Here is a 26823-nt window from a genome sequence, read left to right as displayed (position 1 = left end):
GTTGAAGGCTGAGACTCAGCCCAGCCTAGACCTACCTACTTTTGCCCCCTATACTGCAGAAGTAGCAGGAGGTTCATTGATCCTGGTGTCCATGTGGCTCTTAGCCAGCCTGTTGGGGCTCTGCAGTCTCAGAGGAGTAAGAACAGGTGGCCAGAGTGAATTCTACCACCTCAGTCAGATTCTGGCCTTGGGGCAACCACAGTCAACCTTGGTGAAACCAGGGCAGAGTGGGATGTAACAGTGGGCTGAGTACTTTTTAAGGGTTGAATTGTGTCCACCCCCCATTCATATGTTAAAGTCCTAACCCCCAGTAGCCCAGAATGCGACCTTATTTGGAAATAGGGTCATTGCAGGTGTAATAAGTTACATGAGGTTCTACTGCAGTAGTATGGGCCCCTAGTCCAGTGAATGGTGCCCTTATATAAAGGGGCAGCGTGGGCAAATACATGAACACACACACTGGGAGAACCCCATATGAAGATGAAGGCAGAGGTCAAGTGATGCATCGCCTATCCAAGGAATGCTGAAGATTGCAGCAGAGTGCCGTTAAGCTAGGGGAGAGACCTGCAATAGATCTTGCTCACTCCCCACAGAAGGAACCAGCATGACCGATACCTTGATCACAGACTTCTAGCTCCCATAACTGTGAGACACCCACTCTGGTACTGTTTTGGCAGCCTGAGAAAACTATCACAGCACTTCTCCAGGAAGCTGCTCTCCAGGTTGGAGACACATGCTGCTTCCTGTCCTGGAGACATAACAAACTTCACACTAAGTAGCCATCATTAAATTCTGCCCTTACAGAGCTCACTAGACTTAGCCAGTGTCAACTACAGTATTGGATGAATGGATGGCATTTTGATCCTTTCCCCAAAGGTAAAAGTAACAGAAAGTCCTTAACATTCTGCTGTCAGAGACAATGACATTGATGCAGACGAGGAAAGGCAGCAGTTGGTGTTGGTTCTCTTTAAACTCTACTATTTTAGGAAAGCCAACTTTTGCCTAGTGAGAAAATTCTCCAAGACCAACTTTCCAAGAAAATGAGTTCCCTTTCATGCTTAGAAGAATACAGGTTACATTCCATTTATCATCTCAAATGTTTTATCATTTGAGAATGAATTTCAATTCTATGAAATTTTATTCTATGAAATGAAGCTTAAAGTAGGTTCAAAATCTGCTGGAGCTTGGTAACGTTTTATTAATGATATATTTTTTCATTCTAATAAGATTCTGTTTAATGAGTTTAGATCTTATACAAATAGCACAAGTGGAAATAGCTCAGTTTTAGAGTTTTATACTATCTGTTGACAGATATGTTATTGAGACTGTATTGTGCGAAGGAGGACAAAACTGGCTTTTACAGAGGTATGGGGAGAGGGTCGAGTCCTTGGAGGTCGATTACCCATAGACTAAGGGGAGGGGACATGGTCAGGTGCAGCTCTGGAGCCAGTCACTCCCCAGCTTCAATGAGAATAGATCTCCTCTGGTCTGTTTCCTGTGGGTTTTGTCCTGTGTCAAGGGTTCTTGCCATTCTGTCTTCCTGTCCTCTCTCAGGTACTGCCTAAATAAAAAGCTACTCCTATCAGGCCAATCTCTCACCCATGCTAATTTCCACCAAGATGTGGCTCAAGCTACTCACTGCCTAAAAAGCCTCTTTTACCCCTCCAGCAATTTATCCTTACACTGTCTTCAAGGAGGAAAGAATCGACTCCTCTCCAAAGTTGTCTTTAAACAACTATCTTCCCTGACTTTGAATTGCCGAAGAGCTGACCTTTGTAGTTTAAATACTAAATCTCACTCTTGTTTATAAACTACCTTAAAATTATCCTTCAGCTATGGTATGTGTATGTGTGATGCTTTCAGGATAGTCTAAGTACTTTTAAGATATTTTCAAGATAGACTATTAATATAAGCTCCTTTAAGATGAGGGCTCATCTTTTGCTCCTTGTATTAGTGCTATTATTAATTCCAACACTATACCTTGAAAATGAAATATGGATTAAAACAGTAAGTACTGCCCAAATTTCATTACGAATACCAGAAATTTTAGACTTTTGCCATCTATCAAAATTTATATCAAAATAAGTATAGATTTTTAAAACCCAAAATAAGTATAATTCTTAATAGTTGTGAAAATTTTTTCAGGTAAAAGGTAACAGAAAAAAAAACAACTATATTTTGAAATTAAAAGCATGATGGGTAAAGGGAGTTAAAAGCATAAAAGCTTTAAAAAGTGGGGGAGAAGAGGATAACCCAAAAAAGAAAAAAATTAGATTTTTATCATAAATATAATCTGAAAAAAAAGGAGGGCTTCAAATTCAACAGAGATAACATAAGAATGTTTCTTTAGTTATACAATGTTCTCTAGTAAGTAACTGTACAGAAAGTTAAGAATTAATTATTGGTGGCTCTCCTTAGACACTTGCAAATGCACATTTGTTCAGGTTGTTGGTTTTTGGTCCAAACTCCAAAAAAAAATGGAAATTTTAATTTATATGACTTCACTGAGTATGTTCTCATCCTTCATTCCAGACATGAGTTTGTCTTTTTACTAAGCTGCTCAGTGAGTACTCAGATGCCAGCAATGATGCAAGAAACAGATTTCATGTTAATAAAAGAAAACAAGGTCTTGAGGCATCTTTTATAAAGGGTAAATGGAAGCAAGTAACTTTGTTAAGTTAAACCTGTGTGCATCACTGAACCAAGCATAGATGGAAACCTAACTGGATCCAAAGAAAATAAGGAAGACCCTGAAAGGATTCAGAAGTGAGCACCAAGACATAGTAAAAGCAAACAACCAAGGCTAAAACGTGCGGAGGAAGTCAAAGTCAGAGTTGAAAACAAAGAAGTAGTATCTGAATTTGCTTCTATTTCAGGGTGAGTGGCCATATAATTTATTCAAACTGAAACACTTGGGCATGGTTAATTATGATGGGGCAACCGGGACTGTCCCAGGAAAACCAGAACATGTGGGAATCCTGTTTTAGAGGCTACTGTTTCAATGATGATGAAAAACAGCATGCACTGAAACGTGAACAGAGACAAAGTGTCGGCATTATTGAGCATCTCTTGAACGCCAGCTAGTGCTATGTTCTGCGACTATAGTGATGAACAAAGTGGTCCTCAAAGAGCTTATGATATGTTTAGTGTGGGCATCAGCTTCAAAGGGTCACCTGATATACCTCTGAAAGTAGATGAAATTCAAATGATACACATTTATTTAAATTTGATGACATGCAAAAGCATAGTAAAAGGTGCTGAGATACGAAAAAGTCAAGATAAGGCTGCTTTCTTAAGATGTTTGTAATCTAGTTAAGGTAAAGACCATTTGTAAAATTACTGTGTAAGACAAATATCAATTCAATGTGGCTATGGAGTAAGTGTCATGAGATAAGGCATAATTAATTGACAAGTTAATCATAAAGAAGTAATTGTTAAAGGAGTTCCTAAAGTGATAATTTCCTTCAGTAGGAGATGATTGGCTTTATGGAGAAGCGTTTGTCCCAGGTCTTGAAGACCAGGTAGGACTGGGGTAGATAGAGAAGAGAGGAGAAAGAGATGGAATATGAGAACTAAGCTTGGAGATAGGAATGTGTAGGGTGATTTGAAGGCCCTTAGATTAGCCCAGGTAGGGGAATAGAGACAGAGCTGGAAAGATACTTGACTCTCAAAAAAATTTTCCCCAAAGACTTTTTTACCTTTTAAAAAATTGAAATATAGTTCATTTATAATATTCTGTTAGTTTCAGGTATATAACATAGTGATTTAATATTTTTGTAGATTATACTTCTGTGTATATGACTATATATGAATATATATATATAAGTGTATATTTATGCACTACATACCCAGTAGTAGAATTGCTGAATCATATGGTGGTTCTGCAGTATTTTCAGTTTTCTGAGGAACTGCTATACTGTTTTCCATAGTGGTTGTACCAGTCTACATTTCCACAAACAGTGTAATAGGGTTCCCTTTTCTCTGCATCTTCACCAATATTTATTTGTGGTCTTTTTGATGATAGGCATTCTGACAGGTATAAAATGATAACTTATTGTGGTTTTGATTTGTATGTCTGATGATTAGGAGTGTTGAGCATCTTTTTATTTGCCTGTTAGCCATGTGTATGTCTTTGGAAAAATATCTATTCAGGTCTTTGCCAATTTTTTAATTGGGTTGTTTGGTTTTCTTATATTTCTTATATGTGAGCTGTTTATATATTTTGGAGGTTAACCCCATATAGGTTATATCATTTGCAAATATTTTCTTCCATTCAGCAGGTTGTTTTTTCATTTTGTTGATGATTTCTCTTGGTGTGCGAAAATTTTTAAGCTTAATTAGGTCCTTTTTTTTGTTGTTGTTGTTTCTGTTTCCTTTGCTTATAAGATAGATCCAAAAAAATGTTGATATGATTTATGTTAAAGAGTATTTCATTTTAATGTATTTTCTGCTAGGAGTTTTATGGTTTCCACTCTTAGGTCTTTAATCTGAGGTTACTCCTACATATAGTTTGAGAAGATGTTTTAATTTCATCCTTTTACTATAGTTGCACAGTTTTCCCAGTGCCACTTATTGAAGAGACTTTTGCAATTGTATCTTCTTGCCCTCTTGTCATAAATTAATTGACCATGAATGCATGGGTTTATTTGGGGGCTCACTATTTTGTCCCATTGTTATATGTGTCTGTTTTTGTGCCAGTACCATACTGTTTTGATTACTGTAGCTTTGTAATGTATTCTGAAAGCAGGGTGTATGATATCTCCAACTTTGTTCTTTTCTTCTCAGGATTGATTTGGCTATTTGGGGTCTTTTGTGGTTCCATACAAATTTTAGGATTATTTGTTCTAGTTCTCTGAAAAATGTCATGGGTATTTGGGCAGCGTTTGTATTAAATCTGCAGATTATTTTGATAGTATGGTCATTTTAACAATATTAATTCTTCCCATCCATGAACACTGTATTTTTCCATTTCTTTATATCTTTATTTCTTTATATCAAATTTTTCAGTGTTTTATAGTTTTCAGAGACTATGTTTTTCACCTGTTTAATTAAGTTTATTTCTAGGTTTTTTATTCTTTGTTATGTGACTTTAATGGGTTGTTTTCTTGATTTTTCATTCTGATAGTTCATTATTTGTGTACAGCAAAGAAACATATTTCTGTATATTAGTCTTGTATACTGCAACTTTTCCTGAATTCATTTATTAGTTCCAATAGTTACTTTGTTGGAGACCTTAGGGTTTTCTTTATATAGTATCATGTTGTCTGAAACAAGAGATAGTTTTACTTCTTCCCTTCTAATTTGAATGTCTTTTATTTCTTTTTCTTGTCTAGTTGCTGTGGCTAGAATTTCCAATAGTAGGTTAAATAAATGGTATCTTATTCCTGATTTTAGAGGAAAAGCTTTTACCTTTTTATTATTGAGTATGATATTAGCTTTAATTTTATCATATATGATCTGTATTATATTGAAATATGTTCCTTTCATACCAATTTGGATGAGAGTTATTGTCATGAATGGATGTTGAATTTTGTCAGATGCTTTTTATCCATTTATTGAGATGATCATATTATTTTTATCTTTCCTGTTGTTAATGTGGTATATCACATTGACTCATTTGTAAATATTAAACCATTTTTGTATCTCTGGAATAAATCCCATTTAATCCTGATGTATGATCCCTTTTTTATATATTTTTTGGATTCAGCTTGCTAATATTTTGTTGAGGATTTTTACATTTATATTCATCAGAAATACCGGCCTGTAATTTTCTCTTTTTTGAGTGTCTTGGTCTGATTTTGGTGTCAGGGTAACAATAGCCTTATAGAATGAATTTGGGAGTGTTCCCTTCAATTTATTTTGAGAATGCTAGGTATTATCTCTTTGTTGTATGTTTGATAGAATTCCCTATTCCAGTCCTGAACTTTTATTTGCCTTAGTTGAGAACTGCAGTGGAGCAGAGCCATGGGAGGTTTCAGTCTGCATCCTTTGCCTTGTTCCCAGGAATAAGGAAGCATTGATTCCTTTAAGAGTAGAGTTTAGGTTTCTTATACAGCCCTTCTGTTAGTCCCACTGGTTTTAAAACCAGCTAAGGGTACTCCTTCTCTCGGGGTGAGAACTCAGGGCTGGGGTGTCCTCTCCTAGGGACGCAGGTCCTGACCTGATGACGTTTTTTCTCTTCCTATCTGACTCTGTGTGGATCTTTCTTTATAGCCATAGTTGTTGTATAAGAGTCTTCCTGCCACTCTCGTTTGTTTTCAGTGTTGTGAATTGCTCCACATATAGATGTATTTTTGATGTGTTCATAGGGTGACTCGGTGTCCTTGTACTCTGCCATCTTGATCTCCATCTTTTACCTTCTTGAAAGCAGCATTAGAAGTAGCAGAACAACCTCTACCATGACAACTTTCATTCATGATGGGCAGTGAGTTATATGTATACCTGAATGCCTCCTACCTTTTCCACAGCACTGGTAACCTCCCATCCACTTTTGGCTGCCAGGCTTTTGAGAGCCTCCACGTTGCCATTACTCAAGGATACCTAAAGTATAAATAATTGAAAAACTGTGAGTTCAGTGCACAGATATGTGGTCAAATATTTTCTGCTTAGAAAATGGATACTGTTAGAGCCAAAGTGATGATGTTGAAGTTAGAACTAAGTTATAGAAACACAATTTCTGTCTCAGACTCTTAATTCAGAATTCAGATAAGTCATGTGAGTCCTATATGCTTAGGAAATTAGTATCATTTTAATTGATATCCTAAGTAAAGACAAGAATACCCTTCAGTGTGACTAGTAATCAATGTGTAATAAGTAAATTTGGATTTCCCTTTACATTTCATGGTCAAAACATTAAAATGACTAATACTTTTTTGTTGAGAAGGCATGTCATTCAGCACAGACCATGATGAGACACTAGATCTCAATGTCCTATGTTGTTTGAATGCATTTGATGCAGATCAACCAGAGTCTGTAACTCAGTAACTATGCAGATAATTCAAACAAGGCAGTGAAGCAGCTGGCTGATGACTAGTTACTCATAGATTGGTTTTGTTTCATTTTGAGATGACAGGTTGCTATAATTCACCTCTACATCTAACCTGTGTAGGCACAACATGAGTCAGTTAAATGAGGGGGTTCCCGTTTTTGTAATGAAGCGATTTTTACATGAAGAACTTCATATCATTAAACTGTCACCTGGTTGCCAATATCCCAGTATATGCAAAGTGGAACTTCTTCTTTGTGGGAAATGACATATTTTCTGGAAAAAAATGAAAATATTAAATAATAGTTTTCTTCCCTGTATCTAGCACATAGCAATAACTGTGACACTTTCTTGAAGTGAAATCAGCAGTTACAAAAAGCTGCCTTTACTGGTGGGACAATCAGGAAGAACAATTTTCATCACAGTAGCATCCACAGTCAAAAAATATCAAACCTTCTCTTTTTATATTATGTGGGAATAGAGACCCAGAGAGGGCTCTTTGCTATGTAATTTGTCAGATAAGAGTCCATAAAATCTTATACCTGAGTCCCTTACCTGCCTAGGCGAATTCTCTTGCGTGCGAGAGCTCCACGGTACCGTCGAAAATCATCCTTAAATAAATTAAAAAAAAAAGTAAAATCAATACATTCTTAATATTTCTGTGCTACAATCCTTAAGTCTGTCTCTTCTAAATCAGTTGAAAAGGCTAACTGGGACAAGGAGTCTCTACGTGAACTATCTTCAGGTCAGAGTTGGCAGTAAGGCAGCTTATTCCACAAGACTTAATTCTGATGAATGTAGAGCAGCATAGAGAACTGGATATAAAGCGGGAAAAGAGAGTCAGAAATGAGACATGGAAGACATATGCTTCCAACAGCAGCATGTGGCTGAATAGATGTGAGGTCTTCAGGGCTTTCGCTGTTTAAATAAAAGACCAGAGTGATTTGGAAAAAGAGGAAAAGGATCATTTTACTTTGTGAGGCAAAAAAGAAAGAAAAGCAAAAGGGGATGGACGTGGAGGTTGTTGCCAATGCAGGAAAAGATTCTGGGTGGAGCTCTGTACCACAGCTTCCCCCAGAATAAGTGATCTGATTACTGAACTGCATGTGCTAATAACTGACCTTTGACATGGGTTTGATTTTGGGAAATGTGATCAGTTCTTCCTTATCATCGACAGCATTATAAATGAGAAAAGCACTGTTGATGTGACGGCCCCGGCTCTCAGACCACTCCTGGCAGTCAAAGGCCTCCACGCGCACTCCAACTTCAACGCTGCAGAAGGGCAAGAAGGGCAGTGGGCAGAGAGCCTGAGCATGCTAGGCCTCCCCCGCCCACCACCCCACCAGCTCCTCCAGGCAAGGAAGAGAAGGAGGACCCTGTGTTGTTTTTTTGTTGTCTGCTAATCTACGCAGCAGTTAACATCCATTTCATCAAGTCGATCGATCTTATGTACAAACTCCTGGGAGCATGTCTGCTTTACTTTCCCACTTTCAAGTAGTAAAAAAAGGCCAGTGGAACCTTATATACATGCATGAGTAAATTTTGGTAATGGGGGGGTAGAGTGTTAAATTATGCCAAAGTCAAGTTTTCTCTCCTAAAACGGTAGTTCTATAATTTAAAAGCATCAAACACTGAAGTTGGATAGGAAATACAGATGTTCTTTTTTACATTAGGAAGAAAAAAATACCAAGTTAAATCTTTTCTTTGTGTGTCAAGAATAATAAAAATAACTGAAAGTGTTTTGGGCTTCATGGTAATAAATGACAGGTCCATTATGAGTTGTTGACCATATGGGATCCTTTTGAGAGTGAAAGGAAGAATTAATGATTATGATACACACAAACCAAGACCATCCTGGATCAAGTGGGAAATATAGTCAACCTTATTATGAGATAAAAACCAACTTATCATAACAGTGTAAGGAGGCCTCAGTGGAACAGAGGATTAATATGTATGTCAATAGATTTTGAACATGAAATTTCAAAAAAAATTAGGAGGAATGTGGTTATTTTAAAGTATTCCCTATACTCACCTCCAGGTTGAGATAAAACAAAGAACATTGCTTATGTGCAAGTTTGAATTCATTTTATAGCAATCTAAGAGCACCAGGTGCTTGAGAAATTTGTATGCAGGTCAAGAAGCAACAGTTAGAACTGGACATGGAACAACAGACTGGTTCCAAATAGGAAAAGGAGTACGTCAAGGCTGTATATTGTCACCCTGCTTATTTAACTTCTATGCAGAGTACATCATGAGAAACGCTGGGCTGGAAGAAGCACAAGCTGGAATCAAGGTTGCCGGGAGAAATCTCAATAACCTCAGATATGCAGATGACACCACCCTTATGGCAGACAGTTAAGAGGAACTAAAAAGCCTCTTGATGAAGGTGAAAGTGGAGAGTGAAAAAGTTGGCTTAAAATTCAACATTCAGAAAACGAAGATCATGGCATCCGGTCCCATCACTTCATGGGAAATAGATGGGGAAACAGTGGAAACAGTGTCAGACTTTATTTTTTTGGGCTCCAAAATCACTGCAGGTGGTGACTGCAGCCGTGAAATTAAAAGACGCTTACTCCTTGCAAGGAAAGTTAAGACCAACCTAGACAGCATATTGGAAAGCAGAGTCCATCTAGTCAAGGCTATGGTTTTTCCTGTGGTCATGTATGGATGTGAGAGTTGGACTGTGAAGAAAGCTGAGTGCTGAAGCTTGATGCTTTTGAACTGTGGTGTTGGAGAAGACTCTTGAGAGTCCCTTGGACTGCAAGGAGATCCAACCAGTCCATTCTGAAGGAGATCAGCCCTGGGATTTCTTTGGAAGGAATGATGCTAAAGCTGAAACTCCAGTACTTTGGCCACCTCATGCGAAGAGTTGACTCATTGGAAAAGACTCTGATGCTGGGAGGGATTGGGGGCAAGGGGAGAAGGGGACGACAGAGGATGAGATGGCTGGATGGCATCACTGACTCGATGGATGTGAGCCTGAGTGAACTCCGGGAGTTGGTGATGGACAGGGAGGCCTGGCGTGCTATGATTCATGGGGTCGCAAAGAGTCGGACACGACTGAGCGACTGAACTGAACTGAACTGAAGAGCACCAGACATGCTTTACCAGGTCTGAAATGTGTTGTTGACAATGGCGTTGAAAACAAGACGGTCTCCAACTGTAGATGGTCCCCTGAACTTAAACATGTCCACAGACTTCAGAACAGGATGCGCTCGACACAGGCGGCTGGTGAAACAAAGGGAAGGAGAGAGAGAGAGAAGAAAGTCATCATTCTCCAAAATGTTTTCAGGAGCTAGTGCTTTGCTTAATGGATGCAATAGACCTGTGTTTGGGGTGCTTTCTAATGAACATCTCTTTTAGCCCAAGAGGGTAATAAATAACTAGATTGTGTGTGTCGAGAGTGGTCCTGTGACATTATCTGCAAATATTTTAGGAAATACAGTGTCCCAGTCTGTGGGTGGCTTTCCCAAGATGCTGGTGCTTCTGCTCTTGTGGCGACAGTCGTGTTCTTGTTTTGTGCCCTATGGAAGTATCTCCAAGAACCAGACAACTGTCTTTGGTTCTGATTTCAGTTTTATTCCTCCCGACAGCTCAGGACTACAGTCACAGGAAGCTGCGACTCCCAGGTTGGCATGGGAAACCGTGAAGAGAACTTTCAGCTGATGACATTCACATGAGTTCCTTGGCTTCACTGTTACCTAAATTCACCCACATGTCAAAGACCAATTTTTCTTCCCCACAAAAAAAGTTACCTGCATTGCTGCACAAAGCCTTAAAGGCTGCAAGGTACACATTTTATAGTTTTTTGGTGTGCGAAGTTTTGAAAATCTATAAGGAAAATTTGATCTCAGAAAGTTACTATAATTGTCTACATTTTAGATTCCCACTGTAGTCATTCAGTTACTCTACAGAATTCTGCCAACGATAAATAAACGGATTCTGCCATAGTTAATTACATCGTAAGCCTTTATAGTAGAACAGGCTTAAATGTTTTATTGTCATTAAGAATGACAATGTCGTCTTAAAAACAAGCTCTTATATTTGTGCACAATTTTAGGATAACCACAGGTTTCTAATTATAGTCATAACTATAGACATATTAATAAATAAAATTCTTTTAATTTTGGGAAAATAAAACCTTAACAATTTTCAGTGGTTATAAAAATTGTCAGAAGGGCAGATCCTGTTCAAATGCATTTTCAGAGACTACAGTGTTCTTTAAAGCTGCCCAATTACCTACATGGCTCCATTAAGAATGAAATTACCCTTTTTGAAACTTAGCAGCATTTAAAAGTACTTTTCCAAGTTCTTGCCTCTTTCTTATCATACTTTTCAATTAATCCTTTGGCCATAATGATTCTAACCAGCACCTTCAGAGGTCAGACCTAATTGTGAACCACCTTTTAAAAAGTTTGTATCTTGACTGTTTTTAAGTGTAATGGCTGTCTTCTATTTCTGTTTTCCATCTACTTTGTCATAACTATCTTTACAAGAGTTGCAAGGTCAACAGTCATAATTCAGAATAACTGTAAGAACTGTCATTTCCTTTTATTTCTGAACAAAGAATTTAAACTTTAACCCTCAGGAAAGGAGAGAATAATTCTCAGGTAAACAGGAAAATGACTGATCATGTTCTCAGTTTGATAAAAGGCAACATTGTTCTCTACTTGTTCCCTTGACTCACCCAGTAGCCAGTCTTAGACCCTTCTGCCTTCTCCCGACTAGTCTCAAGATCACAAACCAAAGGTTAAAACCAAGAACCTTGCAGAAATAGTAGCCACCGCCTCCATCCAAGCCATAATCTGGCCACCAAATGTATTTCCATGATGGTTTGCATGGGGTGGGAGGACAAGTTCAATGCTCTGAACATAGGTGCCCTTTGTGGAAACTGTTCCTTCCTCTTCATCACAAATGGGATCTGAAAGGTAGACATAAACAAAAAAGGTAGAGTTAAATGTAGAACCTGAGGCTATAACCTTTCCTTCAACTCATGAGATTTTTATAAAAATTATTTTTAATTTTTATAAAAATTAAATATTATTAATTAAATAATAACAATTAATTAAAAATTAAATATTACTACCCAAGACTTAAAACTCCCGAGGAAATGAATAGGTTTTATTTAACAGTGAATTGGGTAAGACAAGAGATCAGAAAGGGCGTTTTAGAGACTGTATTCCAACCTATTTTATAAGTCAACCAGAATTTTGATCAAAAGAACAAGTAAGTTTAAATTTGAGTTGCTTCAGGTGGAGAAGGGGCAGATTACAGCAGGTTAGGGCAGAAAGAAATTTGGGGATTGACAGATATGTTATTGTCTTGATTGTGGTGATGGTTTCATGGGAGTACACATGTCTCAGCACCTATCAAGTATAACTTTAAATATGGGCCATTTATGGTATGTTAATGAAGTTAATGAAGAGAAAGGAATTTGAGCTTTAGGGGCCATGGACACTGAGAATCTGGAACAGTTTGCTATAAACTTCAGAATGGGAATATGGCCTCCCCTGGTGACTGCTTTGTAATGAAAGCAGTCACAAACAGAAAAGACACAATACGCTGTTCTTCTTTTAGTGTCTTTCTGCTTCTTTTGAATCATATCTGCTTCATTTACTGACAAATTGGTTTTTCCTCTCAACAATGGAGAAATCATTTACTTTGGCTGCAAAGCAGCAAAATGTATTCAGTTATACTTCCTGCATCATCAAGTGAATCACCAGCTAGGCTTAAATCTCACGTGCTGTTGTTGAGGAGATGGGGGAGGAATCACAGATCAGGGGTGCCATGCTGGTTGTACTCTTGGAGGCAGAGCTGAGCTGGCAGTGTGAGAACACAGATATGCCCAGCTGTTGCTGGTAACTGGGAATGGAGCCCTACTTGGCACATTTACATATAAGTCAGCAGAGAAGTGTGGTTACAGAGATTTTAGTTCCATTTCCTAATGTAAATTTTATATTTTTAATTAACTGTCTTTTTCTTTTACTTTTTCCCCCTGCATTTCACTGATCATTTCAGTCCCCTCCTTAAAAACATACAGTGACTTCCCCTTGGCCTATTGGAAAAGCCTGAATTATTCTTATGACCCCCAAGCCCTTCCTTTCTTATCTGGCCTATGCCTACCTCTCCAGCCCCAGCTAGTCTGAATGCCAGTGGCAAGCCTTCTTCCCCCATCACATCTTCTCGTAATCTCTCTCTCCCTCCCTTCCAGCCACTCCAACATTTTTCAGCTCCTATAACTAAAATGCCATCTTCAGCATGAGGGCATTTGTACATGGTCTCTCTCTGTAAGTAGCAGTCCCGCTGGCCACCACCACCTTCTTCCATTTACTTCCTGTTCTGTTTTGGCCCATCTCAGTTACCACTTCCTCGGGAAAGCCTTCTCTGACCTCCACAGCTGACTCCATTGTTATGAGCTCCTGCTTGTACCTTTCTTTCACAGTTACAGTTTTATGTTTATTTGTGTGATCTTTCATTATCTGACCTCCTAGATCCTGAGCTCCTTTGGGTAAGGACTGATTTTTTAAAATCCTAATAGAATTCCAGAATGTAGGTGCTCAGTCAGTATTTATTGAGTGAATTAATGGATGGATGGATGAATAAACTTAACTTTGCTGATTTATTCCACATTCACAGTCCTTACTATCAACAGGATATTTTTAGGTAACAAAATGATTGTACTGATTCATACTTCTATTTTTTACAGTAGTTTCCCCAGCTCCTCATTTTCACTTAATTAGTATTGTGGATACTATACTAATATTATAGTATTAGTATAGTATTCAGTTTTTCCAGTTGTGTGTGTGGGTGTGATATAGAGTCTCATGGTGGTTATAGTTTGCATTTCCCTGATTAATAATGAGGTCCAAAATCTTTTCAAATGCATATTAAACTTTCATGTCGCCGCTGCTGCTGCTAAGTCGCTTTAGTCGTGTCCGACTCTGTGTGACCCCATAGACGGCAGCCCACCAGGCTCCGCCGTCCCTGGGATTCTCCAAGCAAGAATACTGGAGTGGGTTGCCATTTCTTAATAAACTATCTATATTGTTTGCTTCAAATGTTACTTCTCTCCTATTCTTTCTCTCCTCTCTTCTTGGAACTTTGATTAGATGCTTGTTAGACTTCTTACTCCATTCTCTCTGTCTCCTAATCTCTTGTATAGTTTCCATTTCCTTGTTTATCCATCTCCATTCTAGGTAACTCCTTCAGATTTACTTTCCAGTTTACTGTCTTAGATGCTGTTTCATTATTAAGTTTTAAATTTTAATTATTTTATATTCTTTTTGTATAGCAATTCTTTTTGCTTCTTCATCTAGTGTTCTAGGTCATTGTCTTATTCCTACATAATACTTTTGATACTTTTATTTCTTAAAATATATTAACCTTTTACTTCATTTTCTTGATGTGGTAAATTCTATTTCTTTAGTTTTCATTGCAGGCTTCATTCTGTTGTCTGGTGCTTTTCTGAATTCAGGTGACTTACTTTTGTCTTATGATTCTTGTCTAAGAGCTCACATTCCTTGGATCTCTATCTGTGGGAGTTCTTGAGGACTAGGCTTAAAGTTGTGGATTTAAGGATTTAAATGCACAGAGGATTTGCATTTGTGGCTGCAGATCACCCGTGGGTACTTAACACAGTATGAATTCACACTAGGTTTTACTTGGTCTGTTTTAAGCCAAACAAATTATGTGAATTCTGACACCAAATATGCTTGAGAATGCAGTTGTGATTGAATCCTCAAAGAGAAACAAGTGTTTTTCCATTCCACATAGGGCTAAGTGGAAAGCATGCCAACCAGAGCTCTCAGAGGCATGGTTTTTCCAGTTGACCCACTGAGGGTATCATTTTGGAGGTGTTTCAGCTCCAGGTCTGGTTCCCTGATCACCTTCCCACTTGACTGTGCCTCCTGAGCTTGGGCAGGCCCCTTAAAACACAGCTCAGGGTCTGCCACCTACAGGGTCCTCCTTAGCAAATGCCAGCTCCTGTGTCTCCTTACACTGCTGCATTTGTGTTTCTGATCATTTGTGGACTTGAAGCCTCTTTCTTAGTTTTCTGCCTGCTGAGATGTGTTTGTAAATATTTTATCCAGAAATTTGATTTTTTTCAGACTGCAAGTCCACCATATTGCTGTAATCAGAATTGGATTGCTTCCTAAAGTAATCCTTAAAAAGCATATGAAATCTTAAATTCTTAAATCTTTCCAACTTCTGTCTTTTTTAAGTACTGATTTTGCTAGATAATTTTTTATAAACATCCCAAACTAGTACTGATTGAGATTTTTTTTAAGGTTAATTTCTCTTACTCAAATGGCACTTTTTTGGTTCAAAATAAATTAATATAAATTATCTACAATATATAGCTAAATTAAAAAAAAAAGAAAGGTGCGTAATTGTTTGAATATTGTGTTACCAGGATAAAATTAAAAAAATAAGAAAAGACCTTATACTGTGAGAGATATTGTAAAGACTCAGATATGAGGCAACTCCTTTTCTGATGGATAACTAAAGAAAAATTTACTTGATTCCTATGAAGACATACATGGCATACACTGGGGTACATAGAGCTGTGTGCTAGGGCAGGTCACATGTGTGTAAGGATCATCTAGGAAATGTATGCAGGAATGTATTGAGTATAGGGGACCTTGGTGCAGAAGTATGCCTATTTGGAGGTAATTGCCAATCGTTGGGGAGATGGGGCACTCCCAGGTTTAGACTAGAGACCAGTCTAGGCTCAGAGCTTTGGCTGTGCACCCATGTTAAGGACAGTAAACAAACCTCATCCTTTCTACAGGTTTCCAACTGGGACATACTCATCTGGAGGTCAATTACAGTTCTTGTACTTTGGATGTTTATAAGTATTTTGTCATTCCTCTTGGACAATGTTACATTTATCCCACATTTTTTCGGTCAGGAACTTTGACCTGAATTGAGGTTATTCTGTCTTTGATTTTCTGTCTCACTACCAGAAAGGATCAGGACAGCAGCAGAATGCACATTCTTTTCAAGGGCACATGGAACCTTCTCCAGAATATGATCACAATCATATAATTAAAGTTCCTGTAAATAGATTTACTAACCATCAAACTTGCCACCTTCCTTCATCAAGTTTTTAAAGGTATCTTCATGTTGTAATCGAACTTTCCTTCTCTCAGAAGCCAGATTGTGTTCCACATGATCTTGTTCAGTTAGAAGTGTGACTGGTTTTAATTGAATCTAGAAAAAGAAAAACATTTATCTTTCATTGCCTTGTTTAATTATAAAAGCACAACATGAACTTTGCAAAAGCAAATAATATGCCACATTATTTTCTAACTCAAAGTAAATAGAGCATTTATGGATATGTGCATTTAATGTACATATAATGGACGTGTACATTTTATTTTGTCTTAATTTTTTTCTTAAAATATTTTTAAACTAAAAAAAATCAATGTAGGCTTCATAATTTGTTCATATAATATGTGCCTTTAAAAAGTTTTCCAAATATTAATTTTCCCTGATTTAAAAAATTTTCAAAAGAATTACAAAATAAAATATTCTTCAAATTAATGAATGAGGAGAGGGACTTTGACTCCACTAAATTCTTATCAAGAAATGTTTTCTACCTTTTGAAAAATTAAGATATCAGAGGGAGAGAAGAAAGATATTCTAGAGAAAGCTGTCATGATGTTCCCTATTTGGAAATTTCATCACATGATGCGAACATGATCTAATAAGCAAACTGAAAGAATCAGTATATCAGACTAAAGCTCCAGCTGACCTCCAGAAACCTAGAAATGTGATGCAACAGAGCACGGGCTCAAGTTCTTCCAGAAATGCCTGAGTGCTGTCCTGTGTGTGAGTCACCTTGCAGCTGGACTGGGAGAGCTCCATGCTTATTTACAGGCCATGTAAAGGCTGACCCTTGACCAAGATAATGATGAAATAGGTAGCAATTTCTAATACATGGTTAAAGTCAAACTCCCCTGGATGACTTCATCCAACTTGTTTAGGAATGTAATGACTAATAGCTTATACTGGTTTAACTAATTACATAGCTTTATTTTAGTTGTGTGACCAGTGGGGTGCAGACGACCACCTGGTAAACTAATGTTTCGGCTTTCCAATCTGCGGATGAAGTACATTTTGTGTGCTAAAGAGATCCCTAAGAGCTGTGGCTGGACATCTTGAACCTCTCAGATATTTGCTTTCTTTCTCCTGCTGTGCCATTTCCTTTAGCTTCAGTAAGGCCTTGCATGAGCATACCCTGTGGAGTTTTGGGAAGCGTTCTATGATCTGGCCTGTGTCGTTGTTGAAATAGACTGAGTTAATCATTGCCCATCTCATCCTGGAATGAACTCACTATGGACAGAGACCCAGGTAGCCCTGTCGGTTCAAACCACTGATTTTTCATGGCTCTCTTAACGGTGTGCTACTGAGTAAGGATGTTACCAACTAGAAAATAAGGTGCTTTACGATTAAGGTTATCTGAGCTAACCAGTTATGGCAGCACTTAGGGCACTTGCTTTCTCAGAAGCACTGTTGGAAAACAGATCTTTAGGCTCAGTAGAGACTAGTCTGAAGTGTGTCTATTCTATTCTTATTCCACGAGTCCCTGAAGCTGGAGGGGGAAAATGATGGGCTTCGTTTTATCCTCCATGTGAAGGAATGATTTGGGGAGGTGGATTCCTTTCTGTCACTTGCTCTCAGATATGAGAACTCTGCAACCACCTCTATATTCTCTCATTCACAAAAGTTTGGAGATTCAGAGGGGATTCCAGGAAAAACAGAATGTTTGACAAGACCTGTCTCAGTGTCTCAATGATTTTAGTGAACATAGGATCCCTAGGATGCTTTGTCAAAGTACAGATTCCAAACTCCTATACTAGTGATTCTAATTCAATAGGTCTGAGATACAGCCGAGAAAGCTGCATTTTTATAATACAATAAGTGTTATGAACTTCAGTTTGAAAAAACAATGCTCCTGGGCAATGGGGATTTGCTTTGTGGTCTATTTTATATCAGAGAGTGGAAGAAGTGGCCCAGTATACAAAACTGCAGAGACACCTGCCACCCAGGCACCACCATGGCCTAACTAGGCCCTGGCCCATCTGTGTGCCTCCTGTGAGGCACACCAAGTGAGGAGTTGCTGGTGACTGCTTCTTTTGGGTACAGGGAAAGCTTTGCTTTGTCCCAGCTGGTTCTTCCATGGGAGGAAGACTTTTGCAGAGTGAATAGTACTTGTGGAGCTAGGAGAAGCCACTGTGCCCACTTCTAAAGCGATCCTTCAAGTGAAAGATTTGAGTTCTAAATTGAATTATTACATTTTAAAATGCTTATACTAAGTGTGGGTCCTCCCCTAGGTATCCTGGCTCTAAAAAGAAAATCCAAGAAATTATAGTAAGTCTGCAGTAGACAAAGGACAAGCTGCTCTGGGCCAACGCCAGGCAAGCCCACTGGAATCCCCACATCAGGCCAACATATCTCTATTAAGGGTGTTTGTACACCATATGGCCTGTAGCTTATTTTCAAACTTCAGTAACTCAGCAGCTTTGACATTATTCCTTTAGGTTTGAAAAAGTGATTGGACCATAATGCACAATTGGTAGCTAAAATGCTCTTGCTTTAAAAAATATTTTAACTCCATTTTGAGTTATATAACCATAAAAGAACCAAACCAGTAAGCAATATTTTTGGGAAACTGATATGACCTTCAGACCACTTAAAACACAATGTTTTTTCCCTCTTTCACAAACTGGCTACATGTCTCATTTTCTCTAAGGTGGTTAATACTGTGGTATTGGTGACAGTTACAGTAAGTATTGGTGAAGAACAAACCTTGGGAAGTGTATTCCTGGTAAGAGAGAAATGTCCCTTACCTGTAACAATTCTGATGCTGGTAATTCTGTTAATGAGTCCCTGAATCCTATGCTAGATACTTTTCAGACAGAAATTTACCTTTTCTTTTCCAACTGGTTTGGCTACAAAGGTAGAGAAAGCCACACTAACAAGTTTCTCAGTGCCAGTGAGCATGTCCTCTACTGTAACCTTGATGCTGATCTGCAGTGGAAAGAAAAATAAAATATTTGCAGTCATCCAGACAACAGATGACACTGCGGCATTCAACATTCATTTATGCGCTTCACCATTGTTTTGTTTTTTTGAATAAAACCAGTATTTTAATTTACTTTTAGTCAGTATTGTCCTCTCCATGATTTTCTATTAAGCTGAAAAAAATATCTTCTCTGATTACAGAAAATAGTATATTTACCATGGAAAATTTTGTTAAGTGTAAAAATAAATGGTAAAAATGGAATCTGACTATCAAGAGTAAATATTATCACTAATCCCGTCACCCAAATTAATAATTACTAACCTTTATATAAATTTTCTCCCGGTGTTATACATATATATGAAATGTGTCTCTATGTATATAGATGTGTATGTATATGTATCTGTATACACACACACACACACAAAAGACTATCATACTGTATTTACAGTTTTATATTATATCTTACAACTTTGGGGCATTTATTAAACATTTTCAAATCTTATTATTACTAAATGTGCTTTTGAAAATAAGATATTAACAAATGCCTTATAGCCCATCAGAGAGGTGTACCATAACTATTTTTAATCTTCAGTCTCAGTTTTATAACCAAGTTGACATGGATAGAATGTTATTTATAGTCATGTTATTTGCAGCTTTGTTTCCTCTTTCAGGAGTTTTCTTTTTCAGGATTAGCAAGAATTGGCTAAGACACGCTATGGTGATAGCACAGTGGACTCGATGTCCCATATGAAGAACTCTGAAGCTTAGGTCCTTATCATGTCACACTCTGCAGAAGTATAGGTAAACTTGGGAACACAGCCCAGAGAAATAATACTATCTTCTTGAAACAGTGGGCAACCTCGCCCATCTTAGTTCAGCACTGTGTTATCAATGATAGTATCTATTTCTTCATCTTCACCAAGTACATCATGTACAGAAATAAACAGTCAGTGAGTCACTTAACTTATGAAACCAAATTAGTATTTGCATGGTAAATGTAAGTTAACTAGATGGTGATTAACCAGATTTAAACCATCCATTCTAATTCCCAACAACTCTCACCCACATAACTTTCTACTTTCAGAGAAATAGGCAAATGAAAAATAGACAACTAACAGTAAAAACAAAGCAACAGTTTTGGAGAGTTAAAGCAAGTTCTGAACCTTGTCTTCTATTAGAATAGTTAATGACCAAATGTCTCAAAAACATATGCCAGGGAGAATTTCACTTTTTGTCATGACACAGTAGGTCAGTTTGGAACTATGTCGTATGAAAACAACTGGAAAATCAGACCAAGTATAGGAAGCAACTGTTTTCACACCTAGGACAGCAGGCAATGCAGAGCTGGATCTCCACGGAAAGGGAGGATAAATGAGGGGAGCACTTGCTGGGCTCTCATTCTGCAGGCAGTTCCCAGACGATGACCAAGGAGGGGAAATGGGAAACACTGAAATGAGGACCCAGAAATCAAGATCAAGGCAGCTGAGACTGTCCCAGAAAGGAAGAAACTACAAAAGGGAAGAATCCCAGGTATGTACATATTGTCCCTGTTGAGTGTTTGGGTTGATACCAGTCTGAGCCTGTGTAGGGTAAAATTTCACAAAGCCAGAAAAGAACAGTTTCTGAGAAACGATTGTAAATTGAGCTCTTGTAAAAATTCCAAGAGTTCACAACCTGGGAATCTGGTATTTCCTCCAGCCAGACCTCACTGAATACACAACACATTCATAGAGACCACAGAGGACCACAACTTTGTAGAGGGGCTAGATTAGCCCTAAATGGGGCTAGTATTTATTTTTCTTCAGATCAGAAATCTATGCTTTCCACTCACTGGGTGTTTTGTTTTGTTTTTTCTCTTTTCTGTTCTTTTCTTAGCTTTTAGTCAAACTTCCTTTGGAAATTCTGGCTGGTCTCAGGGAAAAGGACAGGAGAAAAGAAAGGAAACTTTCATCTATGCATGGGCTGAATAGAGGGAGAGTACTATCAGGAGAAAGGCCAGGCCCAGAGGCTACTGTGTGCAGAGATCAAGAGCCCTATAGTTGAGAATCAGAATCCAGAAGCACTGTTATACTGTCCGACATGGCTCATTTTATCCACAAGTTTGTATAACCTTTCTGATTTCTTCAAGTTTTTAGTACCCTGTTTATATAAATACTAGGGGAAAGTGAGGACTAAATCAGGGTAAAGTCATCACCATAGGTATGGTTATTACCAAAACAGTTCTGTTATGGGTTAATTTGTGTCCCCCACCAAATCTGGTACCTCAGAATGTGACCTTATTTGAAAATGGGGTGTAATTATTTAAGACAAGGTCCTTCTGGAGTAGGATGGACCTCTAATCCCATATGACTGATGTCCTTCTGAAAAGGGAAAATGCGGACACATCAACACAGGGAGAACACCATGTTCAGACAGAGGCTGAGATCGGGGTGAAGCAAGTCACCGGCAAACCACCAGGGTCAGGAGACAGGATGGGGGCAGATTCTCTCCCATAGCCCTTGAAAGGAACCTCCCCTACTAACACCCTGATTTAGGCTGCTAGCCTGCAGAACAGGGAGGCAATCAGTTTCTGTTACTTAAGGCACCTAATCTGTGAAACTAAGATACAAATACATGTCATTTGTGCCCAGAGAGCAAAGGGACTGCTACTAACCAACCTGCAGGTTGCAGTGTGGGATCCAGGAAATCCTTTGCTGCTATTTTAACCTGTATTGAGACTTCTGTATTTCTGAGAATTTTGTATTCATAACTATAGTAAAGAAAAGAAAACTAAGTAGATGAAGAAGAAAAGTCTAAGCTTCCCTTCTCGCTCCAATTACTCTGCCTTTCAAAAACTAGTTAATTGTGGGGCTGGTTTTCGTTAGGGGTGAGGAGATGGAGAAAAAGTAGAGTTAGAATATTAACAGGGTCAGAATAATTAAGAAATAAAACCCATACCTGGCAAAGAACCAAGGGTGCCCTTCTCCCTTGTATGTTTACTTTCTGTGTATCCTTCTCTGTAAAAACTGTTCATTGCATCACATTTAATTTTAGTAGCAGGGAAACATAATCTCCTTATTTACCTGTGAGCCTGACTACAGATTCAAGGCCCTTCTGAAATTCAGAATCCCATAAATGTTTAAGTTATTCCAGGCTTCCTCCTCTGCCCTCTGTAAACAATAAAGAGATGAGCCCCAACCGGCAGTAGGAAGAAAAGGGAGCCTCTTACCTCCATGCTTGTGCTGAACGCTCTACTAACTTTTGCTTTGATGGTTATAACTTGTCCAACTCTAGTGAAAAACAAACAAACAAGCCCCTCAGTAATTCTAGCACATCTCATTTCAGACTTGAAGATTCACTTAAATATGTGTGCCATCGAACAGTTCCATCTTACCATGTTGATAATGCTCATGCATGAAAAATGCAAACTAATGATAACATAATAAGACAGCAGCAAAAACAGATGCAGATCTTTGTAAACCGTACATGTGTCAGCTGACTAGCCTCTTAACAGAAAAGGGCCTTTGCTAAGATGATGTGCAAAATGATTTCCAAATCTACACCTTGTACCACAGCTGTTTCCTAAACAGAAGTTACAACAAACACATGCAAACCTATGCAACTGATATTTTAAAATGTTGGTCAACAAATAAATGGATAGACATACAAGCAAGCAAGCAGGCAAACAAATGGAATAGCTTCACTAGGTTTATAGGAGCACTCAGTGTTGCCAGATGATTCATTCACTCCACATTATTTCTGGAACTCTGATCATGTAACCACAAGTTGTTTCAAAGCTTTTGTGTTTAGGCCCCTCGCTCACCTAAGAGTCTATCAAGCCTCCTCAGCTTTTCTCCCTTACTTCAGAGGTGAACTGCATTCTCACTGTTCTTCTCAATCTTTTCTTTCAGAGGAAGAAAACTAGATCTCTTCCAGACCCCTTTCTTTACCTGTGCCCTTGATCCCATCCCTCTCTTAACCTTTCCTCCTCCACCCATGGCTTGGTTTAGAGAGCTCTTTACTCTTGTAACCTCAGTCTCTGCCCCTTCCTCGACTCCTTATCAGTCTCTGAAAATGTTCAAGGCTTTTCCTTTCTAAAAAAGTTCATTCTATCTCAAGATTCTTTTCTTTTCCCCTCCATATTCAAGCTTCCTATAATAATCTTTTTCTTTTTCCAGCTCATAACATTTAACTGAGTTCCAACTAGTCCTGGCACTAAGCTAAGACCTCAGGATACAGTGATTAATAAGACAAGGTTGCTGACATCAAGGAGACTGGTCTTCACTTGGGAAACGAGGATATAGATGAAGTGTGATGCTATGAAATTGTTCAAAAAGAAGAAAAAAATCAGGTATTACAAAAACACCCAGAAGCGACTAATTCAGAAAGTCAGGGAAGAAGTCATAGAAGAGGTAACATCTGAGATGGGTCTTCAAAGATTAGGGTTTTGCCAGGTTTAAAAGTTTGGGGGTTTCATCCCTCATTCACTCTCAGTCACTCTTGTGATCTCTGCCCTGCCTTTAACTGCAGGAGAAATTCGTAGGACTTGGTTCTCCACCAAACTAAATTTCTGACACTGAATTGTCAAATGAATGGAACGGCTAAAGTCCCAACTAAGTAAAATCAGTTTCATGGCATGGCATTCAAGGCTTTCTGTTACCCAGCCCCACACTACTGCTAGGGGATCATCTTAGCACACCAGGCCTTTCCTAAGCGCACCCACTTCTTCCCAACTTAGGCTCTTACATGTACCTCATCTTGTGAAGTCCTTTTCCTATTCACCAGTGAAAATCTATACCTCATTTAAGGCCCATATTAAATACTACCCCCATCATGAAACACTCATTGGTTCTCTAGTCAACATGTACCTCCCAGAACTTATATCTCACCCTAGGCATGCATCTTCTATTCTGATGACTATATATTTGTCTGACTTTCTTACTAGACTGAATGACTGCCACACTCCAGAATTGTGTCATAATCATTCACATATTCTCTTGAGCCTAGACCAGTACTTTTGGTATATGTAATATATATTTGTGAGTTAAAAATATCTAATATGGCTTTTAACCAAATTATATGGCTTTCTATAGGTAGCTTTCAATTTTCTTATTTTTTAATGGTGTGGGTCCCATGCGTTTTAGTGGCCACAAGTCCTTTCTGATAACACAAACACATCATGGTACAAACGGCAAACTACAATTCAATGCTGAGATTACTTGTTAAGTCTAAGTTATAGAATTTAGGATTGGAAAGTATATAATAGATATTTTATTGTAATATACTGTTGGCTTTCCTAAGCTTAATAATGGTGCTTCAGTGTGTTCTCAAATAAGTTTGCATTTTCAGTAATCTGTAATTTTGTTGAGATAAAGACACATGTCAGCTTTTTCTACTTGAGAGAAAAAAATCACATAGTGTCTGCACTGAGTCAGCAGACCTTCATCTGTATCTACAGATCTTCATCTGTATCTGTATCTGTCAAAGGCTCTTTCCGACACTGCAGCAGACTATGAGAACAAGTGTCAGGGGATGTTCAATAAAGGTTGCTGATCACAAAGATAGAAGTGGGTTGGGGAAAGCACTGGATAGAGCGTAAGAAGATCCAGGCTGTAAGTGCCCTCTGACCTTTGGCTGCCCTCTGACCTTTGGCTGGCTATGGGGCTTAGGTCTCAGGTTCTTATCAGTACAAAGACGACTGCACTGAGTTCTAAAGGTCTCTCCATATCTACAGTTCAAATGCCTACTAAAAATTTCTTTTGGATTAGCTTTGAAGGTATAATTTTTTATGCGTGTGGTTTTATTTAACTTAATTTTGTTTGTATATAAATGGATAAGTGCCAGATAGATAAATGTAAGCTGAAGACTGGAGAGATGAACTGGGCATCTCAGTGGACAGATTCTCTAGGGTTTGAAAACTGGTGGCAACTACGCCATGGTCCTTGGGAAGATCCCAGACTAGCAGCAGACAGTCTCCTCTCTTCCTTTTTTTTTTTTCCTAAGTTATGTTTATGTCTTTTAGGATCAAGATATTAAGAAAGAAAAAGAGATACAAACATAAAATCAAATAAGTTAAATAAAACTATATGACCGTAGTTCATTAGAATTACTTATATGACCTCTTAAAAAAACATAATTCCCAATTCTGCCACCGGAAAGGTATAGAAATAATGACCAACCCTGTATCAGTGAACATGTTAAACAGGGAGACAGTGAGCAGATACAAAATGTAGTACCTGTATAGGACAAAAGACCAGATTTCTTTAAAAAATAAATTGCAAGATAAAAGAAGAAAAGGCAAATTTTATGTTAAAGGTCATATCAGCCATATTGGTTCCTGATTCAATAGACCAATTGTTTAAATTAAAAAACAAACAAACAAACATTTTTTTAAGACTATTGGGAATGATAGTTTTTGTTAATGCTATTGTGTCTATGTTATTATGTTTTCTAAAAGAGCCCATGTTTTTTAGAAATATATATGAAATGTTCAGAGATGATTATGGGATTTGCTTAAAAATAGTCCAGGTGTGTGGGGGATTATGGAGGGGTATTGATGAAACAATATCATCCATGAATTGATTATTGTTGTTGTTAGGTGTTGGGTCCTTGGGGATCCATGTTACTATTCTCTCTTCTTTTGTATATGGTTGAAAGATTTGTATATCTTGAAGTTTTCTACAATAAGAAATGGTAAAACATACACAGTCCCACATATAAAATGTTTTTCATAATTTAACATCCCTAATGAGAATAATTAATATTTACCCAACAACCTAATGATGAAATTCATCATTATAGAGATACTTATTGTCATTAATTATTCTTAGTAAAGGAAGGAACCATTTAAGAATCAGCTTTTATAAATCCTGTAATGCCTTATATCAAAAGGCATTTAATGCTGAGACCTATTTCTTAACAAATCAGGGCTATAAATTTTACACTGAGTATTTACTAAAAGCAGGTCCTGAAATTATTATTATCTACTGATTTACATTGGCTCAAATATTACTTATTAACAAATTGGATCCCTGACTGCAAATGAGTAAGCTTAGGTGCCACAAATACATGTTGTAAATGAACTAATAAACCCAGGGGAAAGGCATGATAAAGCAATGCCACTTACCTAGCTGTCGCTTCAAATTGTATGTCATCCACTGAGGCTGTGACACAGGAAACGCCAGCATGTTTTTCAGCTTCAAAAAATAGGTTAAAAAAAAAGGGCTGGATTAGTTATGTTTAAATACTTCAGCATGCAGGAAGAGGAACAAAACAAGTGGGTTTATTCTAGTAACTCATCCCTCTATTCAGTACAGGAACACTGTACCCACACTTCTGAATGAACTGGATTGATAACAGTTCCTTTGCTTGAAAAGTTATTTTTCTACTGCGTGGAAGTTACTGTACTTCCTGCAAAGTTTTAATTTACACTGTCTTTGATTTGAAATTCAATACCAATACCCAGCATATCTAGCTACTTGAATAGTAACTTCAGTAAGTTGGTGTCAACTTCCATTTTGTCAAGTACTACCCTTCTTTAAAAAAACAATGCAAAACACCAATACAGTATACTAACGCATATATATGGAGTTTAGAAAGATGGTAACAATAACCCTGTGTACGAGACAGCAAAAGAGACACTGATGTATAGAACAGTCTTATGGACTCTGTGGGAGAGGGAGATGGTGGGAAGATTTGGGAGAATGGCATTGAAACATGTAAAATATCATGTATGAAACGAGTTGCCAGTCCAGGTTCGATGCACGATACTGGATGCTTGGGGCTAGTGCACTGGGATGACCCAGAGGGATGGTATGGGGAGGGAGGA

At 38.0% G+C, this 26823-nt stretch overlaps 2 protein-coding genes across 5 annotated transcripts in view; one reads left to right on the top strand and one right to left on the bottom strand.

Moving 5' to 3' along the window:
* Nucleotides 1-8725, top strand: part of ZCCHC9 (zinc finger CCHC-type containing 9) — a 33489-nt gene extending 24764 nt beyond the window's left edge. The window contains exons 10-11 of one of the 2 annotated variants that reach the window (XR_006553201.2): nucleotides 2533-2877; nucleotides 8163-8725. The gene's annotated coding sequence lies outside the window, so the exon portion shown is untranslated. The remainder of the gene's footprint in view (nucleotides 1-2532; nucleotides 2878-8162) is intronic. The other variant, XR_006553202.2, reaches the window with a different exon arrangement.
* Nucleotides 1-26823, bottom strand: part of ACOT12 (acyl-CoA thioesterase 12) — a 40932-nt gene that overhangs the window by 6349 nt on the left and 7760 nt on the right. For 2 of the 3 annotated variants that reach the window (XM_006065115.4, XM_044947339.2), the window contains exons 2-11: nucleotides 26122-26191; nucleotides 22225-22285; nucleotides 18920-19021; nucleotides 16063-16198; nucleotides 11750-11906; nucleotides 10094-10213; nucleotides 8107-8257; nucleotides 7541-7596; nucleotides 7198-7261; nucleotides 6457-6540 (exon numbers count right to left, since the gene is read on the bottom strand). In XM_006065115.4, the coding sequence (XP_006065177.3) occupies nucleotides 6457-6540; nucleotides 7198-7261; nucleotides 7541-7596; nucleotides 8107-8257; nucleotides 10094-10213; nucleotides 11750-11906; nucleotides 16063-16198; nucleotides 18920-19021; nucleotides 22225-22285; nucleotides 26122-26191 (1001 nt within the window). Of the gene's footprint in view, nucleotides 1-6456; nucleotides 6541-7197; nucleotides 7262-7540; nucleotides 7597-8106; nucleotides 8258-10093; nucleotides 10214-11749; nucleotides 11907-16062; nucleotides 16199-18919; nucleotides 19022-22224; nucleotides 22286-26121; nucleotides 26192-26823 lie in introns of those variants that run through there. The other variant, XM_025292267.2, reaches the window with a different exon arrangement.

Source organism: Bubalus bubalis, chromosome 9 (assembly GCF_019923935.1).
Source record: "Bubalus bubalis isolate 160015118507 breed Murrah chromosome 9, NDDB_SH_1, whole genome shotgun sequence".
NCBI classification, from domain to species: domain Eukaryota; kingdom Metazoa; phylum Chordata; class Mammalia; order Artiodactyla; family Bovidae; genus Bubalus; species Bubalus bubalis.
This window is presented reverse-complemented; position numbering and strand designations above follow the sequence as displayed.